The sequence below is a fragment of the Lissotriton vulgaris genome, chromosome 1_1, assembly GCF_964263255.1.
Source record: "Lissotriton vulgaris chromosome 1_1, aLisVul1.2, whole genome shotgun sequence".
NCBI classification, from domain to species: Eukaryota; Metazoa; Chordata; class Amphibia; order Caudata; family Salamandridae; genus Lissotriton; species Lissotriton vulgaris.
In genome coordinates this window covers 1,410,708,317-1,410,721,495 of record NC_141685.1, presented here as the reverse complement: position 1 = coordinate 1,410,721,495, position 13,179 = coordinate 1,410,708,317, and the positions used below count along the sequence as shown (strand labels likewise).

The following is a 13,179-nucleotide window of genomic DNA, read 5'->3' as shown; positions in this document are numbered from 1 at the left end:
AGCGCAAAGTGCCAACTGTGTATATCTGAATGCACCGGACAGCGGTAAAGTCACACATGCAGGCTGACAACGATGGAGCACAGGCCAGGTACAGGGACCCATTTAAGACCACTGAACAGAGTACCTTAAATCCTGATTTGCCCAGCATTGCAAGGATCCGAGCCGAAGATGTGTCACACACCCAAACAGTGCGTCCGTTCTAAGAAGCGGCAAGACTGGGATGCAAGGGTCTGCGTCGTTGTCGAAAATCCTGTTGACGGGGCTTGCGATGCGAAGTCCAACATCCAGGATGCAGTGAGCAGTCAGGGTGATGTGTCCATTCCGAGAAGCTGTAAGGCTGCGTGACGGAGTCCGTCATTATCATCAAGGCTGCTGTCAATGAAGGATGTGATTGCTTGTGCCCAGAATGCATCACACAGTGGTGGTTCCGATGAGACTGTAGAGGCGATGTCGGTTTTTACTACGGGTCAAATCCACACAGCAGCGCTGCACCACAGTTCTGCTTGGGATTGTGCTGTGCAGCAGAAGAGATGTGTCTGTTTCACTGGATTTACAGAGGCTGGCAGAACACTTTACACCCACTTCCCAGGGTCAGGACTAGGGTGGTACCACTTAGCAGGGCAGACTCACAGATGGCAGAGTTCAGGTGCAGGTGCAAGGTTGTTGGAAGACTGTTGTGTCCCTGAGGCTTCTGATCAGAAGGCCAGCCACCCCGTTCCTCTGGGTTCAAGAGATGCCGTGCCAGTCCTTCTCACCCAGGCAAGAGGGCTTCAGGAAGCAGTTCAGCACAGCAAGGCAGCAGTCCTTCAGAGGAGCAGTCCAGTAGAGTGGCAGTCCTTTCAGCAGCACAGCAGTTCTTCTTCCTGGTAGAGTATCCATGGGTACAGAAGTATACTGAAGATTTGGTGACTGAGGTCCAGTATGTATACCCATGTGTGCCTTTGAAGTGGGGAGAGGATTCTAGAGGCATGCCTTTAAAGTGCACAGGTGCCCTGCCTTCCTTGCCCTGGCTGCAGACTAATCTCAAGGGGTACAAAGCCCTTTGTGTGGAGGCAGGACACACCCTATTCAAGTGTAAGTGGACCAGTTCCTCCCACCCATCCTGCCAGTGATGGCCCATCCAGTCACACCTATACTCCCCATTGTGTGTAGCTGTCTAGGACAAATACAGAAAGCCTAAGTGTCAACTACACCCAGTCATGTGACTCACAGTCAGGCTACAGACACTGAGATATCAGGCAGGAAAATGGCAACTTTCTATAGGTGGCATTTTCAAAACGGTAATTTAAAATCCGACTTCACCCTAAGTTAGGATTTACCTTTACAATTCCAAAGACACCAAACATGAACGGGTTACATGTTCCCATTTGGAAATTACAGCTTCTTAAATATAATAAAGTAACTCTAATGTTCCTTGATAGGAGAGGAAGGCATTGCAGTAGTGAAGAACAAACTTAAGTTTTTCATTACCAGGACATGCAAAACTTAAAAGTACATGGCCTACTTTTTAAATACATTGCACCCTGCCCTTTAATCTATCCAGGGCCTACCCTAGGGGGAGGCATATGTACTTTAAAAGGAAGGTTTAGGCCTAGCAGAAGGTTTATTTTGCCATGTTGAAATGGCAGTTTAGAACTGCACACATGGAGACTGCAATGGTAGGCCTTTATAAAGGTTAAAGTGCTACTTAAGTCATTGGCACAATCAAATAAGTGTTGAAGGCCCACTAGTAGCATTTAGGTTTTAGGCACTGGGCACAGGTGATGGTGCTTTTCTAGGGACTTACATGTAAATTAAATGTGCCAATTGGGTATAGGCCAATCGACCATGTTTTAAGAATAGAGCAAAAGCACGTTAGCACTGATTAGTAGTGGTAAATTTTAGAGAGTACTAGAGCGAGCAAAAATGAAGTCAGAAAAACAAGAGGTCTGAAGGCAAAAAGTAAGGGGGAAAACCACGCCAAGGATGTCAGGTCTAACAGGACCTCATAAAGAGGAGATATTCTAATGCAACCCATTCTCTGCTGCCAAAACGTAGTGGGCGCCCAACCACAATAATTAAGTGAACCCCAATAATATAGATACCCCAGCTTTTACCTAGGGAATTCACTCCTTGATTCTGTTGATCTTACGGCTACAGACCCCACCCTCTTTCCTTTAACTCATCAAATTAAGAGAGTATGTTTCAACATAATCAAAATAGTAACCGGGACCACTCAATATCTGAGTTCTAAATTAGGTAATACGTTTTAAAAAAATTATTTAAAGAAATATTAATAACACTTTACAGAAAAATGTAGCAAATGTCATGGAAACCCATATACAGAGGAAAAAATCAGAATACTAATCCGTATTTGATGAGGTAAATCTCCAGGATTAAGGGCCTGATTACGATTTTGGCGGTCTCTCTGCCATCCTGCTGCAGTGGCAGTCCCAAGACCTCTGTCAAGTCCACAGTCTCGCGCCTGCCATTTTTTGATGTCACCTCCGGCCCATCGGCAGTGTTTCTGAAGGCGGGGATATTTTTTTTATATGTTTTGATGAAGGTGTGTACATTTTGACTAAACAAATGTAAAATGTACACATATGCATGACACATGTGAAAAAATACATTGTACGAGTAATTTTCCATTGCTGGAGCCCGGACCCAATTTGCCCAGTCCAGTCAATGAGAGAAAAGTGCAAAATGGACTTACCTGGATTTCGGTGTCGACAGGGTAGTTTTATCTAGGGGCAACTTGCTGCTGTGAAGTGGGGCCCTGTGCGAAGGGGACTACCTAGATGACTGAAGGGAAAAGAAGGAAATGGGTGAGTTTGCTCCCCATTTCCTTCGATTCTGCCGACTCGAAGCAAGTAGTCTCCCCGCCATGTTGGCTCAGCAGAAAGGCACTTCATAATCCGGACAAAGAGAACCTTGTCTGTACCACCCTCTGACAGCTGCTTTTCCCCTTACCACCATTGAGGCGTTCAGCAAATGGCTGCCGCAGTTGGGGGGGACACCAGCGCCCTTTCCTTCAGCAACCCTCCATTTTCATAATACAGTAATACAGTGGGCGGACTTCCAAATAGGAATCTGACACTGTTTCAACAGCGGGGCCATTTCCTCCAAGAAAGTAATCAGGCCTTAAGTGGCAAGCTCATAACGAGCATAAATAGAATTGTAAGGAAGGAAAATTTAAAATCATTCAGACACAGTCTCGGGAGGAAAATGAGAAGTCACCATGATCCCTCGAAACCAGGGTTTTTTAATACACATATTATGCAAAAACAACTAACAAAACTGCTGAGTCTGCATGGCATGATCATGCTCAGTTCACACTGAACAAATCAGCAATTCTTAACACTAACCTATTTCTTAAGGTAACGTGGAAATACAATGTGAAACATTCTCCACAAATGCTGCTACAAAAAAGTGTTTTCTACAGACCTACATTGGAACTTCCTGTGGAAGTCTTTAAAAATGATACACAGGAAACACAAAGGAAGTTTCATTCACAATACATTTTTTCTATACAAGAACATCACTGACATCACACTTGTTATGGTCCACAGAAACTATGAGGAGAGATTTTTTTTGTGGATCTCTGATTGGGAGGGGGAAATGAGCAGGAGAAGGATAAACAAAACATTAGAAACTGCTCCCATTTCTAATAAAAATTGTGTCCAACTTGAAAATGTGACATGACTAATCAATGTTTTAAACACACTTGTGAATCATATTTCTTTGTCGTTTGAAGTGCAATATCACTAGTTCATCAGTTATAACCATATACAACCTAGAAATTATTAGCTTGCGCAAATAATTTGTCACACAAAATTGTGTATCACGAAAAGCTTTAACATCTTCACTGAGTAACCATGTGTGTCTTAATGTTACATTAAGAGTATGAAAGATCTTAAAATACAATACACAAATAAATATGGGACTTTCAGTGGGTAAAATCGTTTTGAGTATTATTTCCCTTCTTTCTTTCTGGGCACATTGCATGCAGTGCGCTGTGCACACAAATAAGTGTGAACATTTGCTTCTAGGGACTTGTGTCTTCATAGTGACTTTTGGTGTTAAAATCAGTGGCGTAACACAGCCCAGTACGCTGGCCGGAGAGGTCCTGATTGAGTCCGAGGGGGCACCTCACATGCCTTTCAGGGAGGTGAAGGAAGTGACCCAACTAGGGTCACCCGGGTCACTCATGACCTCCTCTAGCCTTCCAAGAAATGAAGAGTCGATGACGCAGTAGAGAATACAATCTAACTGGTTTATTCACAAAGTACACTGCCGTGGAGTCCAGTCTGACCAGCCTCCTATGATGGCTGATGAGGGACTGAATCTAACAAGCATAAAGTTACATTATGTAGCAGAGCCCACAAAGACCCACCCATTATGGATAAACACTGGTAGATATCTTAATACAATGGGGGGGTACAGAACATCATTTTTGATTCCATAGCCTGGTGCTAGCTATCTAATGCCCATGGTCGTCTGGCTTATCCTCCCAACCAGACAGGTGGGAGAAGGCCTCATCTAACGGGAAAGGCATGCGTTAATGAGCAAAATTCAGCTTTATGAGAAACAAAACTTACCAAGGACCATTTCTTGTAAATGATCGAGTAGTAGTTTCGATTATCATACAAGATGGCGTCTGCTGGAGGTAGAATGGTGGCACAGATGTCAACCTAACTTACATAGCGTCTGTACATATTAATTGCGTATACATACAACAAGAAGGTATTATAAAATAGCTATATAAATGGTAACATAATACCAAGTAATATACGAGAAATATGGCAATAACACGTTTCACTTCTAATAAGGGCCACCTCAAGTTTCGTTACGCCAGTGGTTAAAATAGTCTAAGCAGTGGTGAAGGCACCTGTAGAGTGGCCCGCACATTCTCAGAAGGAGTTACCTTACTTGGAATGAAATGTCCTCAGATATTGAAGAAATTCCCAGTACTAATTGGTGAATAGTCTGTTACAGAACAATAACCAGGAAAGGGGGTCCCCACAGATGTACATCTCCTAAGTGCTGCAGTACAATGTACTCCTCTCCCAGAGGAGGAACATTGACAGAGAACAGGATGATCCAACACCCACCTCCTGATCTTTACTGATTAACAGTCCTCACCCCTCCCAAAGACAGACCCAGGGCGCCCTGGTACAGATCCATGAGCATACTTAGGTCTGCTTGCTTGGATTTCCACCAGTGAGGTTCTACCCTGACCTTTTACTAAGGGTGCACTTGTTCATAACTTGGGCTCCTCTGCCATAACCTCGAAGACCCTCCAGGGGACAAGTTGGAAAACCATACATTTATCGCTGTGTGCTTGGCACTGTGGAGCGCTGGCACATGGCTATGAAGCGTGCAGTGGCCTCTCACTTAAGTTGCACTTTATGTTAATAGGCACCCATAAGTGTGTGTGTACTCGGCAGAGGCCCATTTGGCGTGTTGGAGTCCAGTCCCACAATCACACTTTATGCAGTATATTGTGTTGTGTCTCTCCCAACATTTTGGAGGAAGTAAGTTGTTAATTCCGTCCTCGCGCAAAAACATATATTTCTTCACCCCAGGATTCTATTTATTTTTAAATCAATTAAATGTATGCCACTGATGATGTCAGAAAGTTCAAAATAACCACAGGGCACCGCCTCCATCTGCAATAATACTTTGTGAGTAGCCTTTTTTATTTGATAATTTATAATGATTTTTTATATTTTTTCAGACCTTGCAACACATTTTTGACCAAATCACTAATACAAATATACCGGACCTTCTTACGGCTATCATCGTGATGATAATAGTATTTCCAGTGAAAGAAATTAATGCCCGTTTTAAAGCAAAGCTGCGCGTGCCGATTCCCATTGAATTCATTGTGGTAAGTGTTGATTCAAGACTGTGTAAAGTGTTGTCGATATTATACTCATCAAACCGGTAAACTTGGCACTACTGAATTAAACATTCCTACAGTGTAAAAGTTTGAGCATGGTTTGAACGGGCACTATAAGTCAAGCGTATGTGACTGATTGTGGTTCTTGATCTTAACACTTTTGAAGCAGGCTCTTAGCTATTACTTTTTGGCACACCTTCTTGGGTCTTTCAATCACGGGCTCCAACGATTATAGAAGTCCTAAAGTCGTTCATGGTCTTTGATTATTCAAATTTCTAATGCTAATGGTGATTTTGGGGTTTTTTTGCTCTGGAGAACTCTTACAGGTCTTTCCCGCTAAGGTATAGGTATTTTTTTCCCCCTTCTAGACGGTCATGGTTTTTGTGATCATTATTTATTGACCGTTTAGATTTGAACTAAAACGCTGACCCTTGTAGAGATTGTAGGTTAGACATTGACAGGAGTACTGTACTAGGTCACCCCAGAAATAAGGAACACTCAGCAGTACATGTTGTGCTCCCCTGGATTTGCACCCCCATTTCCTGCACGGTATGGCATGTATGCCACATAGTGTAGGAAAGTGCAGTTGGCAATCTGGTCTGATGGGAGGTCCTGCAGCACTCCAACAGCAGTGGGCTGCCTGTTAGGCTCTTCTATGAGCCTAACAGACCGCCGCTGTCAGACTGCTGCAGGACCTCCCACCAGACCATGATTGCAGGCGGAAGCACCACAGCTTCGGCAGTTCTACATCAGACTGCGCGTAGCACCGTCCGCTGTAGGACCGTCACAGTCATAATAAGACCCTTACAGCCAGATTCATCAAAGACCCGTTTTGCGAGTCTTTAATAGCGATTCATAAGGAATCGCTATTACAGACTCGCAAAACGGGATTCATGTAGGAATCGCAAAATAAAATGTGATTCCTACACATTCCTTATTTGCGATTAGCAAATTGCTAATCGCAAATAAGGAACAACTCCCCATTCATTCCTATGGGCCAAAAGGCCCATAGGTATGAATGGGGAGTATTCCTTATTTGCGATTAGCAATTGGCTAATCGCAAATAAGATAGCGATTTAAAGGGTGCCAAGGGTGTCCAAAGGACACCATGTAGCACCCCTTAAATGCAAATTTAAACAGGTGTTGCGTACACACATGTCCAAAGGACATGTGTGTGTGTAACATGCAAAAGACAAAAATGCACTAAAGTGCTTTTTACTCTTTTTTCGCAATTTACCACAAAGTCAGACTTTGTGGTAAATTGCGAGCAAATATTGCGAATTCGCAATTTCAAATTGGTTGATGAATTGCATTTAAAGAATCTCTATTAGAGATTCCTTAAATCCAATTCCTCGCAAATATGCGATTTCTCTAATGGCCATTTTTGCATTTGGGATGATGAATCCCAAATGGAAAAATTGCACTCGCAAAGGGCCAGATTCTCAGAATCTGGCCCTTTGCGAGCGCAATTTCTCTTGATGAATCGGGCTGTAAGTGTATTTAAACGAACAGGGAGAGAAGCATTTTATGCAATGGCAACACACACCAACTCATTTATGTGGGCTACCACAGACATATAGATTCTTTAGCGGAGCACTGGCATTAAACACAGCAGATTCCAATACATAGCATTCAACAAATTGTGCCTATCAGAGTGTCAAATCAGGGTGTGAGACTTCCCTATAACCATTGTAATGATAAACATTAGAACTTGATAATTCAGTGGCATTGACTTAGCCTTCTATCCTGATAATTCTTTCTGTCCGATAGTTACATTTGAAGCCCCTATGGATTCTTAAAACACCCATTTCATGTATCACAGAGTGCACACATTTGCACTTCGTCGGTGCCCTCTGCTGAATAATATGGGCATTGCGAGCTATACCCGCAAAGTAATTTTTATGGTGTATTCAGAGGTATGAAAAATATATGGCGCATGTCCAACCAAACTTGTTTCTGCTCCATAAGTAACTTCATTCAATTCTTTTGAATTTCATACAGACCATATTTCTGAAATAGAAATAGTGAGCAGTGGGACTTTAGAGGTAAATGGAAGAGAGTAAATTATTAAAATACATGTGGATCGCTCAGTACCGTGCTCAAATTACAGCTGAGCACAGACCCAGAAAACACAGTTTCAAATGTTAGATGGTCCCCGCCCTGTTATGGTATTTTACGTTATACAGATATGTAGAGCACACTATCACCCAGGAGGGTCTCCAAGTGCTGTGTAAGTGTGAGTCCAGCCACACCAAAGGCCTAGTAAAACTCCCTGAAAAGCCAGGTCTTCAAATTCTTCCAGAATTCAAGAAGTGAGGAAGAGGTTCTTATGTGCTAGAAGAGATTTAGCAGAAGATTCGGACGCTGGATTGGGTTTTCTGTATGCGCGGGATGTGTGCAAGGAGGCATCCGGAAGAACAGAATTGCCTGGAAGCGTTCTGAAAGGGATGCAATTGTTGAGGTTTGTTGGGCCAGTGCCATGTAATGCCTCGAAAAGAAAAGGTTCAGTAGTTGCACACCTGTTCTCTTAAAGATTGTAAGGTTACTTTCTTAGTTGTGTGATCTATTGTAGGGGTGCTACAGTGGTAAGTTCTCTGTAAAATCAGGCTAACACGCACTGGTTACAGTCCCCCTGGTCAATCTGTATAAATGAATGATCAATCTTTCTACATACATTATTATTTTTTTCATTTTATTATTTATGGTAGCTGAACGACATTAATACCATATAGTTGATAAATTCTTTGCCAAGAACATAATAATACACATCTGCTCAATGTAATATCTTCAATCTTGTTTATGAATAGATTTATCCATGCCTCCGTCGTAAGTCACAATGCATTTCAGACATTTCAGAGAACCTTAATAAGGAGAAATGTAACTATTGTATTCTGAAACTAAACTTATTAAAACAATCAATGCTTGTGCTCTCTCTTTTAAACATGGGTTAGTTGGCTTACACCGGATTCGGATATTTAATTTACTTATAAGTCTCTTGTAGAGTGGTATACCATAAACCCAGTGCCTGTAAGCTAAATGTTACCAGTAGGCTTGCAGTACATATTATGCCACCCATTTAAGTTGTACCTTACAACATGTCCCAGGCCTAAGTGGGATGCGTATGCCCAGACGTGGGTTCCATACACACTGTGTCACTGGAACCAAGCTGGTCCTTGGGTGCTTATGTTCCAGTTCAGGGAGGACCTTGCCTAGCAGTTTAGGCTGCACTGTTACGATCGGGTCAAGGCTGATTTGCATATAGCTGGGTCAAAACTGAGGTGACATGGTTGCAAAATAACAATGGACTGGAATATGGCCAAACGGAAATACCAGTGGCTAAGATTAATTCGAGCATTCCATCCATTTTTTTTGTATAATGAATGAATGGATAACTTGTAGAGCTCACAATAGAGCATACTGGCACTGAGATGAGCTGGACAACAAAAGAGAGCCCTGTGCAATAATGTAGACCACAGAAATGTAAAGGAAGGAAAAGTTAAAAGAGGGAAAAAACATAGAGCATCGGGGGCCAGGCACAGCCATGTTTTAAGCCATTTTTTTTAATTTTCTTTCAGTTTCAATAAACCTTAAAGAGATTGGAAGTAGGTTCCAGGCTTTAGGCCCCAGAAACGTAAAAGATTTGCCTCCCCTGGTTTTAGGTCTAAAAGGAGGGAGCCTTAAAAGATTGGTGTCAGAGGATCTCCATGGCCTGTGAGTCTTGCAGTGACAGAACTGGACTGTAATGTGTTTGGGTCCAGAATTGTTAAAAGCTCTAAAGACAAGTAGTAGGATTTTGAAAAGGATTTTTTATGGGCCAGTAGCCAATGCGATTTCTTCTGGCTGCAGAAGCCAAAGTCTGTTTAGGGATGTGCAGCACTAGTCTTGCTGCGGCATGTCAGACCATCTGAAGCTTGTGTGTTGTGTTTTTTTGGAGCAGCCAGCATTGAGACTGTTACAGTAATCTAGTCTAGAGGCAATCAGAGAGAATGCAACCATTTTTCTGGCACCAAGGAGAAATAGGTGAAAGAATGTTTTCAAGTATTTCAGTATTTTAAAAGACAAGCCTGCTAAAGCTAGAATAAAAGGGCAGTGTCAAATTGTACTCCCAGATTCTTTGCTACTTCTACGGTGGCCGGTAGAGGAGGGACCAAATTAGGCCACCATTGTGCAGGAGAAAATAGATTTGATTTACTGAAAAGTAAAATGTAAGTTTTGGTGGTATTACATCTGAGATGATTGTTGTGCATCCACTAAATAATGTCAGAGAGTCTATACAAAGCCTATCACACCAACAAGAATTATCAGAAAGAAAATTACGACAGTATTCCAAGTTCACAAATATAGTACAAGTTTGGTAAAAATTAAACTTCATTTAATTTTTAGAGGTTTTCCTCCAGTCCAGCCAACACGTGTTTCGTCGATTGGGAAGGAACCCACGACTTCATCAGGGCTGGGAAAAGATACAATACAGAGAATATTGGAGTTACGAGATACATTATCCCATCTACATTAATTATACACTGAGTCATTGTATTTATACAGAAGCAAGTGGGCAATCATATATTCCATATATATCTCTAAGCAGTGCGGGATCATGCGTTAGGAGAGAAAAATGTGGCGGGAGTATCAGTAATCTCCCATGGAGAGAAGGTGAGAATCTCTCATTGTCGAGAGATAGTGCGGGTACCCCACAGTTCGTGAAGTTTCATTCTATTGTTGTGCTATACTATATCGTAGAAACAAAATTCATGTGCTCATCCCAGTTTTTTGTAACCACGTAATGTGCTACCTCCCGTGAGTGCTTGTGCCGGTTCTGATTGATCTATAAAAGACTGTGTCCAAATTGTGATCTATCAAACTTATTTAGGTGCTGAGTACATAATACTCAGGCTTACCTGATATTGGACGTTTACACACTGTACGCCTGAAATCACCAAGTAGTAAGGAGATATTCAAATTGTAAGCTTATTTAATCATCACATTTTCAAAATATGATATAGTTACCATAAGTGTCATACCAGCATCGTGAACGTACCTTCTGACTGGTTCTAATTCTGACCCAGCCTTATGTGGCATGGGTAATAGTATGCTTCTGGATCTTGGTTGTTGTATTTATGAAATCTACAATTTACATAAAAGATTTTGTTTTATACTAATGTATTGTTTAGGAGGATAAATATTCCTCTTTTATTTCATAGTTATTCAGATCATGGGCTTACCTTCTGATATCTAAATGTTATATTCCGTCTTGGTCTAGAGTATTCACTGGAACCCGGATTTTATCTAATCTGTCCTTCCTCCAACGTTATTATTTGAAGGGAAGTTGCTCCCTGCTGCCAAAATCAGAGAAAAACGAAACTATTATAGTGGCGAAGTATTTGTGAGGTGCGAGCGATTATGCTCGTATTCTATACTTTCCTCACGGTTTAGTGATTGATTTACTCTTACCTCCTCAGTACTGGAGTCCCGGGGCTGCGAGAACCAAACCGTCCGTGGCGCGGTCTTCCGTGTTTTGGAAGTCAGCGTCAGTAGCCCGGATGTTGTTGTTATATTTCCGGTTTCTATTCCGACTCGCGCTCGAGTTATTCGAGTCGTCCCAGTCCGCCATTATTAAACGGTGTCCATCCATTGCAATGTAACACCAGGGTCATAGCGTGTCAGATAGTGCTCTTAATATTAACAAAACTCTGTGCAGACGAAATGTGCTATTGACTAAATCCAGTCAAGATATACGGATTAGTCAAAGTAAATCCGAATAAAAAACAATAAAGTGCAAGTTTTCCCGAAAGTAACGCATTTGAACTGTGGGGTCTAGAGATCATAGTATTATATATGTATCCTTTGACATATACAAAATATTAGTATCCATAGACATATGCATCATCTCAACTATGAATATACATAACATTGCATGTAACAAGTTAAAAAGTTGTATGTTCTTTACATTCCTTGTATATTTCGGATGTTATTCCAAAATTTACAAATTATAATTTTGGAAATACAAAATAAAAGGAACAAAAATCATTATTAGAGGGTACATTTACATATATGATGGTTATCTAATGTGTGCAATACAGTATTTATGGCATTTCAAAATACAGAGGTGGTGTCAGTGTTATATCCACTATTATATGTCAGTCACCCAAAAAATAGTGTAGTTCCTGATCAGCGTTCATGCCGTACTCAACCGCACGCATAGTCAGTATCCATGACGCTTCCCTGCGACTCAAGGCTAGTTCTCTGTTACCCCCTCTCGGGTCGTTCTTTACCTGGTCTATTGCACAAAAGCTAATGATTTTTTGTTTGCCTTGTTTGGGACATTGATTGACATGCGTAGCAGTGTTGTATCTTGTGTCCTGATGTCTTATGGCTCTTACATGCTCAAAGATCCTCTCTTTGAGAGGTCTTATCGTGCTGCCTATGTAAAAGCTACCACATTTGCAATTAATCATATAGATTACAAAGCAGCTATTGCAGTTCAGTAGTTGTTTGATCACAAATTCCTTGCCCCTGTAATTGCGAAATGTTTTAGTTTTGTTCATTGCCATGGAACATAGCTTACATGTTCCACATTTGTGGAAGCCAATGCTTTTCTGTGTCAGCCAGTCAGTACTGAGGAGGTAAGAGTAAATCAATCACTAAACCGTGAGGAAAGTATAGAATACGAGCATAATCGCTCGCACCTCACAAATACTTCGCCACTATAATAGTTTCGTTTTTCTCTGATTTTGGCAGCAGGGAGCAACTTCCCTTCAAATAATAACGTTGGAGGAAGGACAGATTAGATAAAATCCGGGTTCCAGTGAATACTCTAGACCAAGACGGAATATAACATTTAGATATCAGAAGGTAAGCCCATGACCTGAATAACTATGAAATAAAAGAGGAATATTTATCCTCCTAAACAATACATTAGTATAAAACAAAATCTTTTATGTAAATTGTAGATTTCATAAATACAACGACCAAGATCCAGAAGCATACTATTACCCATGCCACATAAGGCTGGGTCGGAATTATAACCAGTCAGAAGGTACGTTCACGATGCTGGTATGACACTTATGGTAACTATATCATATTTTGAAAATGTGATGATTAAATAAGCTTACAATTTGAATATCTCCTTACTACTTGGTGATTTCAGGCGTAAAGTGTGTAAACGTCCAATATCAGGTAAGCCTGAGTATTATGTACTCAGCACCTAAATAAGTTTGATAGATCACAATTTGGACACAGTCTTTTATAGATCAATCAGAACCGGCACAAGCACTCACGGGAGGTAGCACATTACGTGG

The 13,179-nt window shown here is 41.4% G+C and overlaps 1 protein-coding gene across 2 annotated transcripts in view; it reads left to right on the top strand.

Moving 5' to 3' along the window:
- The window catches only part of LOC147750611 (chloride anion exchanger-like), a 334,851-nt gene that overhangs the window by 183,069 nt on the left and 138,603 nt on the right, over positions 1-13,179 (top strand). For both annotated transcript variants that reach the window (XM_086967201.1, XM_086967202.1), the window contains exon 7: positions 5,720-5,872. In XM_086967201.1, coding sequence (XP_086823327.1) covers positions 5,720-5,872 — 153 coding nt within the window. The remainder of the gene's footprint in view (positions 1-5,719; positions 5,873-13,179) is intronic.